The 26,938-nt window shown below is 42.1% G+C and overlaps 1 protein-coding gene across 1 annotated transcript in view; it reads right to left on the bottom strand.

The window, feature by feature from the left end:
* GRIN3A (glutamate ionotropic receptor NMDA type subunit 3A) overlaps nucleotides 1-26,938 on the bottom strand; it is a 596,809-nt gene that overhangs the window by 86,586 nt on the left and 483,285 nt on the right. The window contains exon 6 of the mRNA XM_073591206.1: nucleotides 26,610-26,761. Within this exon, the coding sequence (XP_073447307.1) occupies nucleotides 26,610-26,761 (152 nt within the window). The remainder of the gene's footprint in view (nucleotides 1-26,609; nucleotides 26,762-26,938) is intronic.

Here is a 26,938-nt window from a genome sequence, read left to right as displayed (position 1 = left end):
AGTGTTTGTTTAAATCTATGCCTCTAAATTCCTTTTTTTCAGGTATCTTCAGGCTGGTCACGTGACTCCTGGATGCTCTGCTACTATAATCCAGGGCTACAGCAGGAGGAGCCGAGATCTCCCTCTGACATCAGCCGGGAGGTTAAGTGACCACCATGCTGGCAGCTCAGCACCTCCCACTGTATCCCTGGATCGTAGTAGGAGAGCGGCCGGGAGTCACGTGACCGGCTTGAAGATACCTGAAAAAAGGTATTTAGAAGCATAGATTTAAACAAACACTTATACTGTGAGTTTTAAAGAATAAAGAAGAGGGACTACCAGTGACATTTTGTAAACTTTTGGGCACTACAAATAGCGTCAGGAGGGGGGGTGGAGATGGCTAACACAGACACAGGAACTGACAAGCAGGGAGAGAGGGGGGAGAGAAAGACAGAGCAGGGCTGCGGATGATGGAGGCACTTAAACTGACCACAGTGTCAGAGCTCAGCAGCCATGATAAGTTTACAGGGGGAGGGCAGGATCTGCCAGGTTTTTTACAGTTTAGAGAGGAGCAGATTAGACAGCACAAGCACTGTGCTGTTTAACCACTTGCCACCCGCGATATAGCAATATGATGTTGGCAAAGTGGTTCTGTTATCCTGACTGGACATCATATGATGTGATCAGGATAGTAAGCCACAGCGCACCCACGGGGCGCACAGCATGGCGATAGTTGTTGCGGCGTGTCAGTCTGACACACCATAACTCCGATCTAGGTAAAGAGTCTCTGACGGAGACTCTTTACTATGTGATCAGATCTGCCTAATCACAGCTGATCACAATGTAAACAGGAAGAGACGCGTATCGGCTTTTCCTCACTCGTATCTGACAGACACGAGTAGAGGAGAGCCAATAGGCTGCTCTCCTGACAGGGGGGTCTGTGCTGATTATCAGCACAGCCCCCCCCAAGGATGCCCACCCAGGACCAGGGATGCCAATCTGTGCCCACAAATGGTGCCAATCAGTGCCCACAAATGGTGCCAATCAGTGCCCATAACTATAGCCTGCCAGTGCCTCCTTATCAGTGATGCCCATTAGTGCCACCCATCAGTGTCCATCAGTGCCACCTATCAGTGCCCATCCATGCCTATCAGTGCCCATCAGTGCCACCTATCAGTGCCACACATTTGTACCTATCAGTGCAGCCTTTCATTGCCCATCAGTGTCACCTATCTGTGCCCTTCAGTGACACCTATGAGTGCCCATCTGTACTGCCTATGAGTGCCCATCAGTGCTGCATATCAGTGCCACCTATCACTGCCACCTATCAGTGCCCATCAGTGTTGCATATCAGTGCCCAGCATCAGGGCCCATCAGTGCCACCTCATCAGTGCTACCTCATTGGTGCCACCTCATCAGTGCCCATCAGTACCGCCTTATCAGTGCCCATCAGTGCAGCCTCATCAATGTCCATAAGTGAAGGTGAAAACTTACTTATTTATAAAATTGTATAACAAAAACAAAGAAAAAGGTTTTTTTTTCCAAATTTTAGGTCTTTTTTTATTTGTATAGTAAAAAATAAAAACCCCAGAGGTGATCAAATACCACCAAAAGAAAGCTCTATTTGTGGGAACAAAATGATAAAAATGTTAAATTTTGTTTGGGTAAAGTGTAACATAACCACACAATTGTCATTTAAACAGCGACAGCGCTGAAAGCTGAAAATTGGCTTGGGCAGGTAGGGGGGAAAGTGCCTGGTATTCAAATGTTTTTTTTTAGGGTTACAATCACTTTAATTTTCTACTAACACTATATACTAATTTAGCACGATATTGCTATAACAGGAGTTCATATGATTGTTATAATACTACCTGTAAGCTTTTAATTATTGGTTTCTGAAAACTTCTTGATGCATGATATTATGAAGCCCCCCTATTATGCATACCATCCTTAAAAAAGAAAAGATCTACTAAATAGTAAAGAAAACAATCCTCCAAAATGTTATGTTTGATGGGATTAAAAATAGCTCTAGATGTATCCACTAGCCAATACTAACATATTATAGAAAGCAAAAGACTTGGAATTATTTTTTTTATATTTTTAATCTAAGATTACAGGAGACAAAGCCTAAAATATCTTACAAACAGTACGCATACTTCCTGAAATACAGGGGTTCCTTAACTTTGCAAAATACATTTTCCTGAGAGCTAAGCGACTATGGTGAAAACTCACTTGCTACGAATATCCAATCACAAGCAAAGGAAATAAAAAAATATAGCTTTTTTGCTTGCATTTGGTTGAATGATGAAAGTCAGCAGAGCTTCAATTCATTTACTAAGAGAAAATACCCTTACAAAGTGAAAATTTATTTTGCTAAGTAAATATTTGCCATTGGTAAATCAACCCCATTTTGTCTTCTTCTAACTATTTTAATATACAGTATGTTGTTCCTGCATACATTTAAAAAATATAATTTTTTAAGGCTTTAACAACCATTTAATATAGATGCACGCTATGTGAATGTATTATTACTTTTATTATTATTATTAATATTATTATTATTATTACCACCCACAGATTTTTTAAAGGAAACGTAGGTCCCCTTTTCTTTTTACAAAACTCTAATAATACATATATATAATCATAATGATTTTTGAAGTAAATATATAGTTGTGCATGTCAATTTACAATCATATGCACAATATAATATTGCAGGATTTTATATCTCTCCATGGGAATTAAGGCAGTTATGCAAGCAATGCACATATGTTTTCCAGATCCTTCTTATATGCCCATTTAAAGTGGACTTAGGAGACTGCAGTTATGACTTATATCTTAGCGTGACATTTTATTGCCCTACTCCAGAGAAAAACAATAAAAAATATGATGTCATGAGGGATTAGTGTGAGACAGATTCTACTCAGCCATAAATAAATGAAAACAAACCATTTCTACAATCTATTACTTATGAATTACCATCCTTCATCATACAACTGTACAGCAGTGATAGTTTGAAACACATCCTACGTACAGCTATTTATAAAATGCATCCTTACTCTTTATACCTAGTAATCCATTTTCATTTTCCTGTTTCCTTAAGGAAATTATACTTACATTGGCAGAAGTCTCTATTTATCATAGTTAGGGGGATTCTAATATAGATTTCAGATATTAAAGTATTTCATTATTATGTAAAGCACATGCTATATAACATTTGAGCCTTGCAAAACAGATCTTCTACTGTCTTTAAACTCGTTATAAGGAAATGTACTTTAAAATATCAAATTAAGCAGGTTGGTGAACTGATGAAGTGTACCTTCAAAACAATTTCCTCGGATTTAATCCATCTTTGTTACTGCATGACTAATCCTCGCACACTGAGTTGGAAGACAGACTGCATTTGTCTATCAAGTTCTCATGGGATATTACTTTTCATTATGAGAGACAGCTATGTCCCAAATTGTATTTTTTTCGAAATAGCACAACCATTTTAGATCTTCTTACCTACATCAAGTAGGAAAAAAGATGAAACTCCAAGTATGTAAAAAAAATTGCATTGGGAGAAAAGATAAAATATAATATCTAGACCTCAGTGGAACCACAGAATTTGTAATTCTATCTAGTCCATTTCTCTTTGACCTAATTATGTGAAATTTCATCAAGTTCTCTACTGCTACTAGAAATGAGAGCACTGATTTATGATGCACATTAAACACTGGAGACTTAACTCTGTGGTAGCTGCTCAAAGGTAAACTCTGATCAAGTATATAATTTTTCGTGGTGGGGAGCTTTTAAAAAATATTTACAAACCCTTTTTTTATTTTGTGTACCTCTGCTTATTTTATGCGTTTATTGGTGGACATAATAAATGTCTTGTTGCACAGTTTCTGGTTAATGGAAAACTGCCTAAGAAAAGGTTATTAAAAAGCAAACAAAAGAAGTAAAAGCTTTGTCTTAAAGAAATGTCTTTAATTATACAATTTGCCAATAATCAATAACTGATATCATAAGACATTATAGTTCTCTTGATTATTACAGGCACACAATGTTAATGCTGTAGATAATGAACCTACTGTAAGCTCTACCCTATAAAAGTAGGCGGAAAACATAATTTTTAATATTATATTATTTGTAATCTGATGGCTGAGGACAAATATCAGTTTTGTAGAACAAGAAAAGTTCTACCACTTAAGGCATCTATTTTTATATTGATAATTTGCCCGAAAAAGGTGAAGGGCAGAGGCCTGAAATGTATATGTATGATGTGTATGATGTATTATATATTATCTATTATATACATAAGCATTATGCTACATTTGTGAGCTGAGACATGCACTCAATTTTAAATTGGATATTGCTGAATTGAACAACAATTTACACAAACTTTTTAAATTAATGAAGGTTTAATCTTTATTTTGAATACTAAGGGTCTCCCAAGGAGGAACATAATATACAGTATTAAAGAAGGGTTAAATTATGTTGCGAGCACAATCACCAAAAATTAAAGAAAATCACAAATGTTTAGTGGTCACTAGAACAGGAATAGAGGGGAATTCTTCTATTGAGGACTCACAGTAATTGAAGAGAAATCTCCCCAATGGGACACATATGGCAAAAAAAAATAAACATTTTAGTTTTACTTTAAAGACATACTGCTATAAGGACCAAGAAGAATGGAACAATGGATATAGGACATAGGATAGGATAACAAAGTAGAGGTTGACTTTACTATATTAAAAATAAAATAAGACTTTTTTTCAAAAGAGCTGAAGTGAACTAAGAAATTTTAAACACTTTAAAAAGGTAGTATTAGAAGATATTGGTGAATTAGAGGATCTACTTTTGACGAGACAAAACTTCACATGCAGAGATCAACACGCTCTGAAAGACTTGCAGAAATAAAGGTTGATAAAGGTGGAGGAGTTGTAATAATGAATTATGTTATGAGATAACTGGAGGATAAGGGTACATACGGTATATGGCATTGAAGAAAGATCCTATGGTCAAGAATATAAAATTAGTAAGAAAAGTATTAAGGTAGGGTCAGGAGTTAGATTTTAATTTTTGGAAAAGAAAAGGAATATTTAGAGATTAAGCACCCTAACACTAGACCTAGTTTCCAGCCTCTGGTGAGGATACCACAAGGGTGAATTCTGATTAGCTCAATTTTTAACCACGCTTGTGAGTAGTTTTCCTATTGATTCAAATGAAATGATTTGATGCTATTCAAGAAGATGGTTTTGTTCCTTTTTTCATCAGAAAACTTGTCTGTTTGAGCCAGAAGGAGGCTTTAAAAGTTGGAGCATCTGTGGTTGTTTTAAATATGACCAGAATTCACTGACAAGAGCTTGGGAAACATGTTGCCATGGTGCTGGATGAACAGGCTGGAAAGTTATGCTACAGGGAGGAAGATGAAAGCTATCTTCTCTTCACAAGAGGTACTGTGATTTCAATTTATATAATGTGAAAAAAGCAGGATGAGAATTGCCATTACCTCTAGAAAACTACAGTGTTAAGGACCCTGATCAGTTAATATGATTAGAACTTCACTGGAGGTTATCAATAAGAGTGTCTTTCTAAGACTAAATGTAACTCCTTGGAGTGGTATAAGCAACAAGGGATTTCTGAAATATTTTGTATATTTTATATTAAAAGTTTCATAACAGCTAAAGTGCGAGCTTGGAGTAGGGAAGAGCTAGATGTTTTGTAACAGGATTGCTTGGTCACTAAATAATGGTCAAAGTGGTGTCTTATTACATGCAGACTGTGGGAACTATATAAGGTGCAACATTTCTAAATGATATTGTTTTATAATCTTTTTTAAAAAAAAAGCATGTTAAAAAGTAAAACAATATTACAATGCAAGGCAACTTGCTAGAATTTTAGGAGTTAAAGAATGACAAAAATAGTAAAACCACTTAAGGGAATGAAAACCTTAGTGTGCAAATGGCAATCTTGTAAATGCCCAAGTAGAATTATACTATACTGACTGTGTCTAATTAGCAGAAGGTCCCTGGACACCTCTTTGCCCTTTTTGGGAAGGAAACTTATCACTGTTTTGACTATTATACCTTTCAGCAACAGTGACTGCTTATATAACAGTGACTGCATATGTTACAGAGTTATATTTACTATATTGTTAATCATTTAAGAAAGTTGTGTAATTTTGAATATAATCATATATACCGGTGTGTGTGTGTATATATATATATATATATATATATATATATATATATATATATATATATATATATATATATATATATATATCAATTAGCATAACATTATGACCACTGACAGGTAAATTGAATACCACTGATTATTTTGTTACATTGGCAGGCATAGAGAATTAAGAAACTTTGACAAAGGCCAATTTGTAATGGCTGGACAACTGGGTCAGAGCAACTCTAAAACTGCAGTGATTGTGGGATGTTTCCAGCCTTCAGTGGTCAGGACCTACCAAAAGAAGTCCAAGAAAGGAAAACCAGCGAACAGGGTTAGGGGCAGTCGAGGGTCATTGATGCACGTGGGGAGCAAAGGCTGGCCCGTGTAGTCCAATCTTAGAGATTCTGTAGCTCAAATTGCTGAAAAGTGTATTATTGGTTCTAAAAAAAAGGTGTCAGAACACACAGTGCACTGTATGTAAATATAGGGTTGTGTATTTGTAGACTAGCCAGGGTGCCTATTCTGACCTGTGTCAATAACTAAAATCCCCTACAATTTGCATGTGAGCATCAGAACTGGAGGAAAGGAGCGAAGGAAGAAGGTAGCTTGGTTTAATGAATTCAAGAAGGTTTGAGGAACACAAAAAGGAGTTTGAGGTGCATTTTTGAACTCCAAATTCTCTACATCTCAGTTCAATCAAGCATCTGTGGGATATGCTGGAAAAGCAAATCAGATCCATGGCAGCCCCACCTTGTAATTTACAGGAGTTAAAGAATCTGCTACTGAAGATTTGGTGACAGATACTACGGCATACCTATAGAGGTCTTATGGAGACCATGCCTCAACACATTATAATAGGTGGTCATAATGTTTTGTTATGGTGTCATTTGAATTACCATAAGACACACGGGCTGTTATGCTATAGCAAGAGACCCACAAATGACAGCCTATATGTCATAATTTTATGAAGCCATGTGTTAGTAAGGAAATAGGTAGCACTTCCAATGCATAATACATTGTTATGGTCTCATCAAAATGACCATAAGACACACTGGCTGTTATGCTATAGCAAGAGACCCACAAATGACAGCCTCTGTGTTGTAACTTTATGAAGCCATATGTCAATTAGGAAATAGGTAGCACTTTGAATTCACAAATGTATCCTAAAATACTATTATTATTACTAAAGTGGTTGTAAAAGCTGAATATTTTTTAACCTTCTTGCATTCTATGCATGAAGGTAAAAAACCTTCACTATATAGATCTCCCCCCAGACCCCCCCCAATACTTACCTGAGCCTGATCCCTATCCAGTGATGTACACAAGAGCAGCTACTGTCCCAGGTCTCTGCCTCCTCATTGGCTCAATTTCAGCCAGTAAGGAGGAAGCGGGGGCGTGGGGCCGAGCCTCTCTTTGTGTGTCTTATGGAGGGGGGCACGGGAGTAAGCATACACAAGTCCCCCTATAACAAGTGGCTTGCTATGGGGCACTAAGCAGGGAGAAAGAACCAGAATCGCTGATGGGAACCCAAGAAGAGGAGGATTGGGGCTGCTCTGTGCAAAGTCATTGCATAGAGCAGGTAAGTATAACATGTTTGTTATTAAAAAAAACTGAGCCTTTTTATTACTTTAATAATAATAATTCCTTATTGTCTTGGATAATTTTTTTAATTGTACTTATAGGAAAAAATAATAATACAAAAAAAAACTTGCCTATTTGTATATTGTGTTTTGAGAATAATATATGTTTACTGTATGCAGAGACTAGCAAACAAGTTTGAAAAACTCTGATGCTGAGACCTACTCATAAGTAGGCTATATTTCTTATTTCTTACTGTGCATTAGAGTTGAGCTGAATGTACCTGGCTTGGGTTCGTGGGACATTTGCCAAACAGCTCAGACATTTTAAATGTTAATCTGAACCCCATTAACCTCCCTGACGGTATTCTCAAGTCTGGCTGGGGGTGAGATTTCAGTACCATAAGCGGTAACCCCGAGCCAGATCGCATTGCAGGATCCATGTCCCCTGGATCCTGCGATGTCTCCCCTCTGTGACCCGCTGTGTCTCGCGCGATTCACAGTGCCGAGCTCCGTTCCCTGCGAGTGTTGCGATGCACGGGGACGGAGTTCTGCGCCAAATTCAAAAAGTAAAAAACACAGTATAGATACAGTATACTGTAATCTTACAGGTCACAGTACTGTATCAAATAATTACACATCCCCTTTGTCCCTAGTGGTTTGTCCAGTGTCCTGCATGCAGTTTTATATTATAAATACTGTTCTTTCTGCCTGGAAACTGGAGATTGTCCATAGCAACCAAAAAATGTTCGTTTACGTCAAAAGTGCTTTTAGACCAGCTAGAAAACAGCGATAATAAATTAGAATCACTTGCAGAATTGAGCGATAGCTATTTGTGGGGAAATTCATCATCAAACACTAAAAGTAATGACAGCGACAATTCTGCAACTGAGCAAATTTCAGTATTTTTGATTTGATTACATTATTGGATATTTATTATTATTATCTATTATTATTTATTATAATTATAGTTATTTATTATATTATAATTTATGATTTCGTGTTTCAAACGTTATCATACCCGGGATGTCTACTAGACTCTTGTTTGGACAGATTTAAGCGAGTTATTTCTAAGAATTACAGGCCAACAATATAAAACGCCAAATTTCCCTGCAAAATAATGGTACCGCTTTCAGCACCTAAAATCTGAAATAATCATACCACCAGGGAGGTTAAAGTCAATGTGAGTCAAATGTTTAAAATCAATTGTGTCCACTTTGAAAGCTAGTAGGCCAAAGATTGTCAAACAAATTGCATGGGGGGGGGGGGGGATGGCCACTGCGGGGTGGGGAACGGAGCATGTACCAATGCCAAATAAAAAATACCATTTTACTGGGAGCTGCAAAGTGAAACACTAAAATGCCAGACTCCTTTAAAAAAAAAAAAACATGCCTTAGGGATGCCTTAAACCTGCCTGTGAAATAGCCGCATTGTTACAATGTATACAATGTATTATAGCAAAACTGACATTTAGAAAGAAAAAAATGCAGTGTAAATTGCAGGTAAACAACATTTCCCTGCCAGCTTTGTTTTCAGTGCAAAAAAAAAAACATGGGGACCTCCCAACATACGCACCATACCCATAATGCCCTGTACACACGGTCGGACATTGATCGGACATTCCGACAACAAAATCCATGGATTTTTTCCTACGGATGTTGGCTCAAACTTGTCTTGCATACACACGGTCGGACAAAGTTGTCGGAATTTCCGATCGCTAAAAACACGGTGACGTACACTACGTACAACGAGACTAGAAAAGGGCAGTTCAGAACCAAGCGTGGCACCCTTTGGGCTCCTTTTGCTAATCTCGTGTTAGTAAAAGTTTGGTGAGAGACGATTCGCGCTTTTTCAAACTCATGGTTTTCAGATCGTTTTCTGCTGTTCAGTTTGTGCTTGTGGGTTTGTATCTGGTCTTCAGTGCATGCAGCGAGTACCATTGATTTATCATTGAGTTCTTGTTCGTTCGTTACTGTTTTTCAGGTCGCTCTTCACAGGCCTTGCTGTTCTTCAGTGCATTCTGTTACTTCGTTCTGAGCAGCCGACTGTTTTCTAGCCATGTTGCGTATACGTACTCCTCGTAGAGTTCCTGCTGTGCGGGGGCTTGGTGTTGGGGTCCTGACCTTGACACAAGTCCAGTCCATGAACAGGGTGGGCAGGAGTTCATGGACCAAGAATTGGTTGCTCCAGCGTGACCAATTCTGTCACATGCCTTTGCTTCGTGAGATCCGTGAGAAAAATCCTGATGGTTTCAGGAACTTTCTCAGGATGACGGACCCCGTATTTCACCGTTTGTTGGCTTTGCTGACCCCCTATATCAGCAGGCAGGATACCTGCATGAGACAAGCCATCACTCCGGAGCAGAGGCTAGTCGCCACCCTGCGGTACTTGGCGACGGGGTGAAGCCTGCAGGACCTCAAGTTCTTGACAGGCATCTCCCCCAGGCTCTGGAGATCATTATCCCAGAGACCTGTTCTGCCATCATTCAGGTCCTGCAGAAGGAGTATATTAAGGTAAGATGTATCCTTTAACATCACATTTTATTGTATATAATGTTTGATAATATATTGTATTTCTTACCTCATTCCCTAATTACTATGATTGGAATATGCTGTGAATGTCCCCTTTGTCCTCATGCATGCTGGATTTTTATGTAATTATTTTTTTTGTTCTTCATACATATTTGCCTTCACTTACCTCCCCAGCATGGTCTCCTGGCCCTATATTCACCTCATGTATTTACTTAACAATGTATTTTATCAGCTCCATAGTAGTGCTTTACCCCAAACACCCCCTAAAATGTTTTTAAATGTGATTTGTGCTTTAAATTCAGGCAGAGTGCCAGAGGCTTTTTTTTGGGGGGTCCCCAAATCATTTGGAACTCTCCCTCCCCCCAACTGCTAAGTCAACTGATACCAATTCTCTATCAATCCTCAATCATCTATCTGCTGACTTTGCCAAACCCATACACACTATACCCATCTCTTTTGTGCTCCGATTTATGAATTAATTCCCCAAAGCATGTAGTGCAAGGGCCTGCCTGTATACTTTCAAATGGTACTGTTTAAAGTTTTGGTATCCTATTATATTTTGATAGGTAATAGCAGAATGTCCAAATGTCCTAAAATGTGTACAATGCGTATTTATATATTTGTATTATGACACTTCTTACCTGTCCAGTGGGCTGCCAATAGTGTAACTAAGGAGGGGCTGGTTAAAGTAATACCCATTATTTAGGCATTCATCTCTCAATGAAGTGGAGAGGGTTACCTGTCCAAGAGTCCCCCCCTATAATGTTAGAAATGGCCCATGAGAGGGGGTGGGGGAGGGGGAATCTGATAGGTGTACCTTATACTTTGGTCTTTAAAAACTCCCTTAAATAAATGTTATCTTGATGTTGGCCAAGAATATTTGTGTCTAATCTGCTTTCCCTGTTTATGTGCAAAATGACTTTTTTTGTTGTTGTTGTTTGACTCCACAGTTTCCTTCCACGCCACAGGAATGGCAGACTGTAGCTTCCCACTTTGCCCAGCAGTGGGACTTTATTAACTGGGGACTGGCAATTGATGGGAAACACATCCACATCGTCCCACCACCCAACTCGGGGTCATACTATTATAATTACAAGGGGTTCAATAGTATTGTGATGTTGGCGGTGGTGTTGGCTACTTACGAGTTCCTGTATGTGGACGTGGGGAAGAATGGCCGGATGTCTGATGGTGGAGTCATCGCCCAGACGTCTCCAGAATGGCAGCCTGGACTTTGCACCTCCAGAAGACAATGTGGAAGGACTCCCATTCATCTTTGTTGCAGATGAAGCGTTTGCGCTGGGGGACCATCTTATGTCGCCATTCCCGATGAGGACCCTCACTCCGGACCAGAGGGTTTTTAATTACCAGCTGGCCAGAGCCAGAAGAGTGGTGGAGAACATGTTTGGAATCATGGTCAGCCGGTTCCGCCTATTTCGTACACCCATACATATGGCGGAGTATAAACTGAATCATATTATCCTGGCGTGCTGTGTTCTACACAACTTTTTACGGCAACATTCTGCCAACTATGCTGGCTCCGTTGGGCCTGAGGCCGGAATTCAAAATTACACAACCCTGACGGCTCTTGAAAATGGCCGTCCTGGCTTGCCCCCCCAGAGTGCCCGTGATTTCCGGCTAAGATACCTTGAATACTTTGCGGGTAGGGGGGCTATCAATATGCCAGACAATGTCTGAAACCTTTTTCAAATAATAAAAAAAAATAACTACTCAAATCTTTGGTGACATTTACTGCTTGTGTTTCTTTTAGCTGACCCTGACAGAAATGTGGTGAGTCCTGAAAATGGCGTGATTGTGTAACCTTACAAAGCACTGTTGGGTGTTATTTACTAAAGACAAAGACACTTTGCACTACAAGTGCACTTGAAACTGCACTTGTAGTGCAAAGTGGATTTGTCCCTAGGAAATAACACCCATTGTCACTGAAAACACCAATTAGAGCACAACAAAAGTCTTGGATTGTTGAGACAATAATCCACACATTCTTGATTAACACTCTTTTTAATACCAGCACAATCACATGTGCATTTAGAAAAGGTTTTTAAAAAAATCAACATATTTGTTGTATAACAATTTTTGGGGTCACATTAGAAAAAGTTGAAATGTCCATTTAAGATAAAACAGGCATGTTTAAAACCAACAAGAAAGACACAAATCTTGAACTTACAAAGTTCACATTTGGTAGAACTTGAAGGCAATATCAGACATGAGTATTTACAAACTGTATTTGATATTGCGTTCAGATGGGGTGAAGTCACCCCAGGAAAAGCCAAATTTTGAAGATGCACACCAATTGCCGAATGTCAACATGTGCTAGCTGTCATCATGGGGGATCAAGGGACATGTTTTGGGGGTGCAACCCCTTCCTCACAGCTACTTTATTATTGAGGAAGGGGTTGCACCCCCAAGACGCATCCATTGATGTCCCATGATGTCAGATAGCACATGTTGACACACTGTGTGCATCTTTGGCTTTTCACAAATTTGTCAAAAAATGTAAAAAAAATTTAGCACACAAAAAACCAAAGGGTTTTGGAGGGGTTTTAAACTCTCCCTAAAACATCAATGATATTCTTCATTTTTTGTTGAACATCATTGATGTTTTTCAGGATGTTTTCCAAGTCCCTATTACACCCCATGATCTCCACGATCAGGATCTGTGCACTTTCCGAGGTGAAATGCCCTGGATCCACAACATCACGATCACCTAAAAAGATAGAAACAAAAAAACACCATGTATTATAAATATGCCGGCATCCATCTCTTACCGGAGCCTGTGGTCGCAGACACTCACCTGTTGTGGTGCCAATTTCCACCATGTCTTCCTCCTCCTGCTCTGCTTGGCTTGGGTGGATTTCCCCTTCTTCCAGAGGTGGGGGGTCTGTGGTCTCCTCGGATGAGGGGTGTCCTCCGAGTCTTTGATCCCCTATGATAAAAAAAAATAGGTATACTTAGCACACAGATATTTGATGGCAGAAATAGGAATATGAAACATTGCTTGGAAGTGGGGTACAATTGTCTGTTTTGGCAGAGTTCCAAGATGTTGCATTTTTATTGTCCTTTGTCAAGCTTCAATACTTTACCTGTTTTGTACAAGCTTCACAGATGGAGACACCCCTATAGTATACACTGGAGCACCTGTGTGGGCCCCCTAATAAAAAGGGTGTTCTTGTGTCCCACACTAGTGCTCCAGCGTCCAGATGTGTAAACAGCTGCTGAGTGTCCTCTCCTTACACAGAATCTAGTTTGCATTTCATTCTAGTTACAAACTTATCTAGACAACCAAGTTATTTTCAGACAAGTAGGCCATAAAAAATGTGGGCAAATGCATATGGCCAAAACAATGGTGTTTTATAGGCCGAAAGAAAAATGTTTGATACGAACGAATAATGGGCCCATGAACATGAAAGTTGCCATTTTAAACTGTACAACACTTAAGAAAAGCATATGGAGCAGCACGAACGTAATAAAGACAAAAAGAATAGGAACACAGCACAACTACTTACTTTTTTGCAGCACTTTCGGTCTTGCTCGGGCTCTCTTAATTTCAGGTCCGACCACCGCTTCCTGAGCTGATCTTTCGATCGTCGTACCCCGAAATTCCAGTGCAGACTCTTGACCACTTTAGCCATGATCTTGGCCTTTCTGACATTGGGGTTGGGGTAAGGTCCATACTTCCCGTCATAGTCGGCCCTCTTCATTATGTCGACCATCTCCAACATCTCCCCAAAGGACATATTTGATGCCTTAAATCATCTCCTTCTGGATCGGGACATTTCTGGCTCAATGCTTTCCTCCCCCTCCTCCTCGTTGCTGTAATTAGCACGCACCTATTGTGTCTCCGCCATGTGCTCTTCACCCACTGTGCCAAATGAGAAGGGGCAGGGAGAGAGGCGCATGCGCGGCGCTCTGTTGTGATGGCGGCTTAAACACAGAGCTCCGTCCCGCTCCGTGCCATCCGCACACCCTGCAGCCGATCAAGTGACTCCCGCGATCCTATACCGGGACCGGAGGACGTGGCACATACCGGGGCACATATTAATGCAAACGGGGGCGGCGAGGAGAAGCTTAAACCCTCAGTTATCAGCACTCCCTGGAGCGGCTGAATTTTTCAAGATGGCGGTGGAACGGCAGCCCCACGAGGCTCATACAGGGATCCCAGGCACGTCTCCATGGAGGGACTCACTGCAGGAGGAGGTATGTGGAGGGATCCCATCACCCACTACAAGCGGAGGCCCACTCTCACCAGCCACCACTGTATCCCTTCTGGATCAGACTCTGGAAGAAATGCTTAATGCCCCCTCAGGAGCCCGCACTCCTAAGCCTAATATAGCGTACCAGGAGACATCCCAGCACACACATCAGCCCCAGGACATTACATTTATGTTTGTAAAATTTGCAGAAATGCTGGACAGAGGCTTAGCTCAGACTGCATCCCGGATCACATCTGATATTAAAGCGGATCTCCAGATCCTAGGATCCCGCATTGAAAGCATTGAACACAAAGTTGATGGAACGATCGACCGCGTTAATCAAAACACTGATCGCTTTCAGGAAATGCATGACCAACTAGAGGGGGCTATAGCGAAAATCGATGACCTCGAGAACAGGTCCAGAAGGCTTAATTTCAGGATTAGGGGCCTGCCTGAGTCAGTAACAGATGTCACAGACGCAGTACAGTCTCTGATCAAAAACCTCATCCCAGACATCCAGGCCCATAAACTGGAGCTTGACCGTGCCCATAGAGCACTGGGACCCCCCCGCCAGGACGGCCTGCCACGTGACATTGTAGTTAAACCACACTACTATAGTGTCAAGGAAGAGGTCATGAGGAAAGCACACAACACCTCACAGCTCCAGCTACTGGGACATCAAATTCAAATTTACGCGGACATCTCGCCCTTCACTATTCAGAAAAGGCGGGAGATGAAGCCCCTTCTGACGGTTCTGCAACAAAAAAATGTCAAGTACTGGTGGCTTTTCCCTTTCAGTCTGAAATTTGATCTCCATGGCAAATACTTTTGATTCTCCTCGCTCCAGGAAGGAGAACGACTGATGCAAAAACTGGGCCTACTACCTAAAGATCCACCATCCCCCATGCAGTCCTCCAACTCCGGCATGACCAAACGCCCACCTCCATCTAGCCCCATCACTTCCCTCTGGCTAACACCCAGAAACAAGAAAGCTAAAGAAGGACTCCCCCCCTGAGTTGCAGGGACCCCTCGCCCTCTTTAGGCAGAATTTTATTTTCTGGGTCGGAAACCTCCTAGACCCCTGGCACTTGCACATGCCCAACCGAGACCTATCACCAATGTGTCTATTGTTACGGGACTCCCATGACCCAGTTAGTTTTTGTTATGACCTCCGTTTGCGTTTGTAGCTATTCCTTCCCCCCCCCTTTTTTTTTTTTTTTTGCCAGGATCACCGGCAGGTCTCCACAGACTTCCGGCACAACTCACAGAACTGATCTCCCTGGTGGAACTGATCACTCGGATGCCTTCTTTCTACACCGCAGCCGGAGCCTGGCCTAGAGGCCCCTTCTCTCAATTTATGGATATTGACTCTCTGGCCTGAGGTCTGTTGGAGTTGCTTTTGAACTCACAGAGGGAACTGTCCTGGATCCTTTCCCCAACACAAGACCGAAGCTGGCTCAGACCCATTAGGCACATCTCCCCCCCACTCCCCTCTCCCTTCTCCCCACCCTTAGCAAGCAATTTCCTCCTCAAAACTGCTTCCCCAAAGCGATGTATGCATAGGATAGACCATATACGGTCCCACGTCCTCTTTTTGTACTCCCCTCTCCTTCTACCCAGATTCTACAACATCCCCGGTCCTGGTTACTTCTGTTTTTGCAGCTTATAGGGAACATATTACCTGTTTGTTAAAGTTTAAAAAAAAAAAAAAAGTATTAAATTTTTGTTACGATCTGATACTTAGTGGTGCGGAGGACGGAGCGGGTCCAATGCGCCTACTTTCGTACTCGGAGTTGCCAAACGTAGCTGTTTTGCTGCTCCCGGTCGGGAACTCACTCACTAGTTGGGGGATAACATGAGTATATCTTCGGGTAAGGCGGTCTTGCTACCGTCGCTACCCCGGAGCTCACCTCCACTACTTCTTCATACTGTCTCTTCTTTCTCTCCCCTATCTCTCATGTCTCTAATTCTCCTTTCAGTGACGGACGAGGTCTCGCTTCCTGTCAGGATCCCGACGGAGGACAGGGTGCACCTTCCCACAGCATCTGCAATGGAACCAGCCTCTGCGACGAAGGTAGGTGATCGGGGATCGCCCGCTTTCTCCTCTTTACTGCTCCATGGCTGACCCACCCACACACATACCGGCCCTACGTATTGCCACCCACAACGTTCAGGGACTCAATTCCCCGGTGAAAAGAAGAAAAATCTTTCAACATTATCATGCCCAAAAAATAGATATACTGTTTTTACAGGAAACACATTTTCCTAAATCATATACCCCTTCATTCATTCACGCCAAATTCCCCAAATTCTATTTAGCAAACTCTGACAATAAGACCAAAGGTGTGGGTTTGTTTTTTTCCCGCAACACTCAGTTCTCCCTGGTTTCTGAATTTAAGGACCCGGAGGGCAGATTTTTGCTAGTTAAGGTTCTCATAGAAGAACAACCCTACTCCCTCATTTCTTATTACGCACCTAACAAGGGACAAGTGAAGTTCTTTAGATCCCTTTTCCACACCTTGGCACCTTTGACTGAGGGTCTAGTCATTTACGGAGGGGACTCCAACCTAGCCTTTGACGCGGGCATAGATAAAACTCGTCTTCCGGGCAAAAACAGGGTCCGTCCTACCAGGCAGAGTCTTAATGTGGCCAGACAGATATTCCACCAAGGTTTGGTGGACGTCTGGAGGGAAATGAACCCGAGGGCAAGGGACTACACGCACTACTCAAATCCGCATCAATCCTTTTCTAGAATAGACCATTTCTTTCTTCTACAACAACATGTCCCACTGGTGAATAAGTCGGATATTAGAGACTCTGCCTGGTCGGACCATTCCCTTCTACTTCTGACATTGAACAGGGGACTGACCCACCGTCCGGGTTTTCACTGGAGACTGAACGCCTCCATTCTTAGCAACCCAACTCATGTATGCGAAATAGAACAACACATTAAGGAATACTTTCATCTGAATGACATTGACGACATCTCCCCGTGCACTCTATGGGCAGCTCACAACGCCGCTATTAGGGGTATCCTGATTCAAATTTCCTCTAGATTGCGCAAAGCTCGCAAGCTGGACATTGACAGATTGGAGTTGGAGTTCTCCTCCCTCAGCAAACTACACAAGTCTAAACCTACTTCAGACTCTGCTAAGAGGCTGGACTCAGCACGCACTGCCCTGAACCTAGCACTCACTGCGATAGCGGAAAAGGATATCAGATGGGAAGGGGGACGGTATTACCACCAAAGAGATAAACAAGGCTCTTTGCTGGCGAAACGACTAACCCCTAAATTAAGATCCCATGCACTACCCAAAATTAAATTAAGTGACGGGTCCCTCACACAGAATCCCCAAAAAATTATGGAAGCCTTTCATGACTTCTATTGCTCGCTATATAACAAGGTGGGAATAGAACCCTCTCCAGACATCATAGATGCCTTTCTGGGATCAGTAAAGATCCCTAAGATTAGTGGACAACACAGGGACGAGTTAGAAGCCCCGATTTCAGCGGCAGACGTAGCACAGACCATCAAGAACCTCAAAAACAACTCCGCCCCTGGCCCTGATGGCTTCTCCGTCCCATATTATAAGCATTTCTCCTCGACACTCTCCCCATATCTAGCCCGATTTTTTAATCATCTCAGGTCCGGAGAGCCCCTCGATAAGGTAGCAAATTCGGCGTTTATTACAGTAATCCCCAAGCCGGGTAAAGACCCCAGTTGCGTTTCCAATTATAGGCCCATATCCTTGATTAACAATGATCTTAAGATTCTAACAAAAATTTTGTCCGATAGGATTTCCAACTTCATAGGCCTTTATATTCATAGGGACCAAGTGGGCTTCATTCCCGGGCGTCAGGGGCCGGACCAGATCAGGAGGGCAATCGACGTAATTTCGCTCTTAGGCTCCGGATGGGATGGAGGACCCCAACAAACGGGTTTCCTGCTTTCGTTAGACCTTATGAAGGCGTTTGATTCCGTCTCCTGGTCTTTTCTGGTCCCTACCCTTCAAAAATGGGGTTTTGGTGCATCCTTTATGAACATATTAAGAGCTCTCTATTCTACTCCGGAGGCTACAATTAAGATGCAAGGATATCATTCAAACTCTTTCCCAATTCGCCGAGGCACTAGACAGGGGTGTCCCCTTTCCCCATTAATCTTTGCCATGATTATCGAGACCCTAGCCATCTCCATCAGGGATAATCCGGACATACATGGAATACAATGCGGATCACAAATCCACAAATGTGCCTTGTTCGCTGATGACGTCTTGCTCTTTATAACGTCCCCTACCATCTCCCTTCCTATTATATCCAGGGCGCTGGATGATTTTGGCAAATTCTAGGGTCTCGCGGTGAATTATTCGAAATCCTTAGCTCTCAATATTAACCTGCCAGCTCACCAGGTTGCTCAACTTCAAAACAATTTTAAATTCGGGTGGACAGAGACAGCACTCCCCTACCTAGGGATCAACTTGACCGCCACTATAGACAAACTCTACTCAGCTAATTACCCGGTAATCTTTCGCAAACTGGAGGAAGATCTCTTAACTTGGGACAAATTGGGCCTCTCCTGGCTAGGCAGGGTGTCCTCTGTGAAAATGACCCTACTGCCTCGCATCCTTTATCTCTTCAGATCATTACCGATCCCCATCCCGAAGGACCGTATCCGGACTTTCCAGTCGAAAATCATAAAATTTATCTGGGGAGCCAAAGGGCATAGAATAGCTAAGGGGACTCTCTACCGCAGCAGGGATCAGGGCGGGTTGGGAGTACCAAACATACTTTGGTATTACCACGCAGCACAACTATCTCAATTATCCACTATATACTCTAAACTAGCTCACCCGGACTGGGTGCATATGGAAAGACAGGCCATCCCCCACTACACGCTTGACTTTTTGCTATGGTGCCCAACCAAGACCAGACCGGCCATTCTTGCACCCACCCTCTCTCACTCCTTAACACATTGGGACTCCCTTAAAAACAATCCACACTTGGTCTCCCACTGGCGCCCTCTGGCCCACATTTTCAGAAATCCCTTGTTCCCACCTGGACAGGACATTAAGGCCTTTCGATGGTGGTTAGATAAGGGTATGTATAGGATCGGTCACTTTGTAAACCCAATGGGGCCTCTTTCCTTTGCCCACTGTACTAACAAACTAGATATGCCAGGGTCGGAGAGGTTTAGACTTCAACAAATATCCCACTTTATCAGATCCCTAGGGCCCTCACTACACAAACCTCTATCTCTCACGGAATATGAACTGTGGTGCGGTCAGGCCATGGAGCAGAGGGGGGGGATTTCGGTGATTTACCGGGCACTTGCTAGGGCTGACTCTAAGACGCTTTTTATGCGAGAATGGGAGAATGATCTCCAACAACAGTGGACCACCGCTGAGTGGCACAGAGCTTCTGTCGATGCCTCAAAGGGCATCCTCAATATAGCGTTAGTTGAAGCTAACTTAAAAATTTTAATGAGATGGTATATGGTTCCCTTGCGGATAGCTAGAATCTACCCAAATGCATCCCCATTATGCTTCCGAAACTGTGGACATATTGGTTCCATGCTCCATATCTGGTGGGACTGCCCCAAAATCCGAGACTTATGGAACAAAATATTCCATATTATTAGGAATATTACGAACGCACCTGTCCCTAAAACCCCACAGTACGCTTTATTGAACTTCTCCTTCCCGGGGGTACCGAAATTAGCCCAAAACCTTATTAGGTTCATCCTCATCGGAACTAAATTAACAATAGCCCGAGCTTGGAAACATCCCACGGTCTCATTTCTGGCAGTTAAAAGAAAGATATCCTGGATTATGGCGCAGGAAAAAATAGTCAGCATCCTCATGGACACAGTAAACAGAAATGATGCCGTATGGGAACCCTGGGTCAAATACATTTCCGGAGCTCCGGCCCATGCCCCCCCATCTGATTAACGCACGGAGGAGCGAGTACCAAACCGTCAAAAGTCACAGCAGCAACGCCTCTTTCTCTCTCTTTCTCTCTCTCTCTCTTTCTATTTCCTCCCTATTTTCTTGTCTGTTCTCTCTATCCCTTCATGCTATTTGAGTGCCAATTTGGTACAATATAGTTCTAGATGTATCGGAAGTTGCATAAGGCAACAGAGCAGTAGACGAACCTCGGGGGATTAACCCGAAACTATGTTTTGGATCTCATGAAACGGGCTCTCCCCAAACGAGCGACCGATATTAGACTGCCAGTAACCACGCAATGTACGAGTAATCTGCCTCTGTGGGGGCGGGTCTCCCCTCGGTCCCCAACACAGATAGTTCCCATTAGGGGTGTTGGGGCTGAGCGGTTTTTCCCCCTCCAGACAAAAATAATGATGTCTAGTGGCTGCTACTAAGTATCCAGAAACATATATGCTATGACTCTGTTGTCCTTATATATTACAATACACTATTTATAGGGTACCTGTTTGGGAAAAAAAATAATAATAATATTTTTTCTCGCTGTACCACAATATTGATATATTTTGTTGAAACTTCAATAAAAAACTATTGAAAGAGAAGGGGCAGGGAATAGAATAGAAAGAACGTCAGGGGCATGCGAAGTTACATGCATGCGCAGTGTCTATAAAGCGTAACACGCGTGCGTAGTACGTACAATCTGTGAGCGGAGGAAGGAGTATCGGAGTTGCCGATCGTGATAACGAAGGTAAGATCAAAACTTGGGCCTATACTGCTTCTAGATTGAGGCCTATATTATAACAAGATTAGGAGAGTTTTACCTGACATTAGGGTTTGTCTCGTGTTGTGTATTGCAGATAAAATGGATGGCTTCAATGACCACAACTTCCTCCCCCTGTTCATTGACAAGTACAGGGAGCTGCCCTGTCTGTGGCAGGTGAAACATCCACATTATAATCATAAACAAAAGAGGCAGGCAGCGCTGGAGAAACTGCTGGAGTGGGTGAAGCCGGTGGTCCACACAGCAACCATCCCCTATTTAAATGACAAAATTTGTGGCCTGAGGAGCACTTATCTTAGGGAGCGCAAGAAGGTCACGGATGTCCCCAGGCTGTGGTATTATGAGAGACTGCGATTTCTGTCAGACCAGACTGGAGTCAGGGAATCCCTCTCCACTCTTCCTTCTACTCTTCCTTCCACCCTATCCTCCACCCCAGCTGAGGCTTCCGATGTCCAACCTGGGACTTCCAGCCAGGAAGAAGTGGAGGAACCCAGCTGGAACCAGGTATAGCATTATTCTACAGATTTCTGGTCAATAAATAAATGATGTTTACTAGATTTTATTATTGATCACTAATTGCTGATTTAATAAAGGCGTTTACATATCAATAGACAGTAGTGGGCAAAAATAATTGGGACAAGAATGAAAAATACTGGGCTCAGAATGATAGTCTGTTATATTTGTTAACATTGAATTTGCAACAATCATGAGATGAAAATTGTGTGTGATTGATGATTAAATAACTAAAACATTGTCCCTTTTTCATACACAGGAAGACTAGGACGAGGCTCTGGAAAGTGGCACACAGGAGAAGGCTGTGGAATGTGGCAGCCAGGAGGAGGCGGGGGTTAGTGGCAGTCAGGAGGAGGTGGGGCCAAGTGGCAGCCAGTAGAAGCCTGGGCCCAGTAGGAGCCTGACCGAATCGCAGGTCCCTCCCCTCTGCCTTCCAAACAAAAGACCCAGGAAGGGGAGTCACGTGCAGGATTCAGCACTCAGGCTCATTCAGGAGGCTTCTGCATCCCTCAGAGCCACCCCCACTCCTGAAGAGGCCTTTGCCTGCATGGCTACCACCAAACTGCAGGGCATGCAGAAGGGCCAATGCCAGCTGTGTGAGGACCTTCTTTATAAAGTCTTAACTAAGGGGGTGAGGGTCGAAATCACACCCAATACCCACCTGAGTGAGTTGGAACATCCTCCTCCTCCTCCTGCCACAACTCCACCACCAGAGCCACAGCGTGGAAGGAAGAGCAGAGAGTGATGGCCTGGGTTCAGTCTGGTCTGACAAAAGATGCAGTCTCTTGTATGACCACAGCCTGGGGACACAGATGTCATCTGCTGCTTTCCGGATCTCTGGGACTTCTGGACCAGACTGCACTCCCTTAGATATGGACTCCTCAGGCCACCAATTTTGCTGGAAAAGAATTGATGTGTGCCCTGGGGGCCAAAGGCTTCACCAATTTCTCCTGTTTCTCCAGCGTTCCCTCCCTCTTTGTTTGTGAGCCCTTAATAAAGGTTTTTTGGTTTAAATTACTGTATTTATTGGCGTATAACACTCACTTTTTCAGCATGAAAATCGGGTGCAAATAGCGCGTGCGTGTTATACGCCAATACTTCAATTTTAGCTGCCTCAGAGGGGACAGGGAGGGGGTGGGACGAGCGCCGTCAGGTTACATACAGTGAGAATCTTCTGTTTACTTGGCGGCCTCTGTAATAAGAAGTCCCGTCTCCTGGGCTGCCATTGGACTACTGTTCTGTCTATCATAGGAGATTCTCACTGTATGTAATCTGTCGGCGCTCGTCCCGCCCCCCTCCCTGTATCCTCTAGGCTGCAGATGGGCAGCGATCAATCTGCACTGATGGCATTGGCGAGACTGCTGCATTGAAGGTAATGGTGAGGCTGATGCATTGATGGCAATGGTGAGGCTGCTGCATTGATGGCAATGGTGAGGCTGCTACATTGATGGCAATGGTGAGGCTGCTACATTGATGGCAATGGTGAGGCTGCTGCATTGATGGCACTTGTGAGGCTGCAGATTGGCATTGATCAGGCTGCATTGATGGCAATGGTGAGGCTGCAGATGGGCACTGACCCTTATTTTGCTTCAAAGTTCCTTATTTAAAATTTAAGTTTTTTTCCTGAAACTTCCCTCTTAAAATGAATGTGCGTGTTATACGCCTGTGCGTGTTATATGCCGATAAATACGGTATACTTGCCTATGTGTGTTTTCCTTCAAAAAGGACAGTTTGTTTGTGAGGAGGCAGGTACATTTCTAATATACAATGTGAAATTAACAACACCAAGCAATCTCCTTGAGATTAAATAATACAAGATAATAATGGTGTTGTGGTAACTTGACACACAAAACACACTCAAAATTATTCAGGATTTTAAATAACTAAAAATAAAAAAAAAAACAACATCAGCCTTGAAAAAAATACAAACCAAAAAAAAAAAAACACATCAGGCTTGAAAAAAACAAACAAACACAAACAAAAATGATATATCTTTTTGGTCAGATGTGACAAATCATAATATATTGAGGGAATCACGATAAATAATAAAGAAAGAAGTTTGTAAGAAGTCTGTGTGAATATCAGCAGCAAAACTACTTTGTTCTTCCTGCATTATAAAGAAGAAGAGAGTGCGATGTATTAAACAATTTTTTACATTGCAGCGTGATGAAAGTGCTCTATCGCTAATTTTACCAGACCGAGCTGTTCCGTCTCAGGAATTTCTTCTGAGCATGCGTGGTACTTTGTGCGTCAGAATTGGCCACACACGGTCGGAACTGGCGCGATCGGATTTTGATGTCGGATAATTTTATAGCCTGCTCTCAAACTTTGTGTGTTGGAAAATCCGATGGAAAATGTCCGATGGAGCCCACACACGGTCGGAATTTCCGACAACACGCTCCGATTGCACATTTTCCGTTGGAAAATCCGACCGTGTGTACGGGGCATAAGAGTCTGGTATGTATTCTGAGGGCAGTGTTGGGGGGGGGTCACATTTTTTTTACAAAAAATTTGGGCTGGGAAATGTAAACCAGCAGAAAATGTTTTTCTTTCTAAAATGTCACTTTTGATGTATTACTTTCTACAACAATAATTAGAAAGTAAACCAAGATTAAAAAAAAAATCATGGAATCTGTCAAAAATGCATACTAGAACCCTTATGCTTAATGAGGGTCTGTTATTGACTTTAAAAGATATGTAAAAATACAAAAAAAAAGTCATGGGGTCCCCTCAAATTTAACACCAAACCCTCATGCAGCCTGACTGGCCAGGACAGTGGGGGGATGAGCATGCATTCCCTCCAAACCATGCAAGGCCACATGCCCTAAACATGGTAAGGGTACCTTGTCAGTAAAAACCCCCTGACAAAGCACCTTGTCCCCATGTTGATGAGTACGAGGGCCTCTTCCCCACAATCCTGGTTCAGCGGACCAATCACATTATCCACAGATGCATACCCTTGTCAATCACGATGAACGCTTGCTGAAAAAAAAAAACACTGACCTGCTGACATGTCCACTCCCGATGAACACTCAAGATGAATGACAGAACCCAGGCTGACAGCTGAGAAGCAGGGATTTTGATGACCATGTATGGGTAGGGAACCCCTCACTAGTTGCTAGGAAGCTGGCAGTTATCTAACAACAAGCTTGAGCAGGAAGCTGTCACAGTTAGCAGTGGTACTTGTATCTCTGATAAAAGTTTTACTACCAACTGCAGTAGGAGGTTCGGCTTAGTGGGCAGAGGCACACCCCAATTAGTTCACCTGTTCATCAAACGCTGAACAGGCAAAGTTCAGACCAAATTCAACTTTCGTCTGAACCTGAAGCTCATTCTTATTGTACACTAACCTATAATCACTAGTCATTCTAAGATTGGTCATATGACATTATGCCCATGGTTCTCTGCCATTTAGGGGTTGTGTGGGGCTGTCCGGTAGGGTGAGTCTTGTCCTTTACAGATTTTTTTCCCTTTCTTTCTCTGTCAATTTTTCCTTTCCTCCCTTTTTCTCTTTTCTATCTTTTTAGGGTGGTTTTACCATTTATGATACAGCGGATTTCCCTACTTTACATTTTTCTGTATATCTATATGATGAAAGCTATGGTCAAATACCTCTCCAACACATAATTTCACAGGCTCTAGAATCAAAAGTATTCATGATATAAGGTTGATATCTTTATTATACTTAATTCCCTTGTTGGAAGGCTGTTGGTCATCTTGATGCATATTCCTTGGAACACTGTTATATGACTATGACTATGGTACATTTACCACTTTACTCCATTTTTGGATGTTTCATCCCACCATATGTTGTCATTGAATATGTTTTTTTCTCTGTCCTTTTTCTCAAACAAAAGGTTAATAAAAAGAAAGTTAAAAAAAAAGATTGGTCACTAATGAAAATGCGGTCATTTATAGCCAGCTTATGGCAAGTTAAAAAAATCCACATGTTGACAATCTCTTTATTGGCAGATCATTGACTTCTGCATGCTTCAGTTGAGCTGATTTCCAATAAGTGGTAGCAAGTTATTAAAATTTGTCAAAAAAATAAATTAACAATACTACGCTTCTGTATATAATAGCAAATTAACAGCAACAAAAACTGTGAGATATAACTCAACAAAGAATACAAAAGGAATATATAAAGTTGCGCTTGATAAAATAAACACTAAAGAAAGTCCAAAGTTGCTCTTAAAAGTCCAATTCAGCAACAAAAACTGAATGAAGACACCAGATAATCAGATGAACGAACGTCAAAACTGAAATTTTGTGTGGAACAAATCCAAAAAAATTCTCCACCTTGTGAAGTCACCAACATTAAGGTCAAGATGTGCTCTTACCACAAGTGTTTGGATATCTCAGCTTTGGACAAACAGGTGTTTGGATATCTCAGCTGTATCCATGGGAGATATGGTGCAGATGATGCATGTCTCACAATCATCCAGACAGCCCAGCGATAACCAAAAAGTAAACAGTCTATTTCTTGCTTATCGCTGGGCTATCTGGATGTTTTGAAATCAGTGCAGGAGGAACTGAGGCTTGCGTCATCTGCACCATATCTCCCATGGATATAGCTGAGATATCCAAACGCCTGTTTGACCCTCCATAATAGAGCGTCCATCATTTGTGGTAAGAGCACATCTTGACCTTTATGTTAGTGACATCACAAAGCAGAGGATTGTTTTGGATTTGTTCCACACAAACACTTCAGTTTGATGTCCGTTCATCTGATTATCTGGTGTCTTCATTCAGCTTGTGTTGCTGAATTGGACTTTTAAGAGCACCTTTGGACTTTCTTTAGTGTTTTTTTTATTAAGCGCAACTTTATATATTCCTTTCAAGTTATTAAAATTTGCTATATTCAAAACTTCTGTTGACCACAAGTAAAAAGCTTTAACATTAACTGTACATACCTCCGTGACAGCAAAGCTTCGCTTTCCACAAGGCACCACTTTGTACCACTTGTCATGAAGTGTATCCATTAATCCACTTGATTTATACTGGCTAATTAATTCTGATATATTTGAAGTGAGAAGAGAGTTTGGAGGAAGACCAATCCCATAGCCTGAAAATATACATAAATACAATAAAATTGGATTTCCATGATTTTCATTTCATTATATGAATTGCATTATATGAATTACATTTCATTTTCAAATAGCTGTTACAGTGGAAATGTAAACCTACTACAGACAGGGTTCCCAAACTTTTCCAAGTTATAACACATCATAATTCAAAATGT

The sequence above is a fragment of the Aquarana catesbeiana genome, linkage group LG01 (assembly GCF_042186555.1).
Source record: "Aquarana catesbeiana isolate 2022-GZ linkage group LG01, ASM4218655v1, whole genome shotgun sequence".
NCBI classification, from domain to species: Eukaryota; Metazoa; Chordata; class Amphibia; order Anura; family Ranidae; genus Aquarana; species Aquarana catesbeiana.
This window is presented reverse-complemented; position numbering and strand designations above follow the sequence as displayed.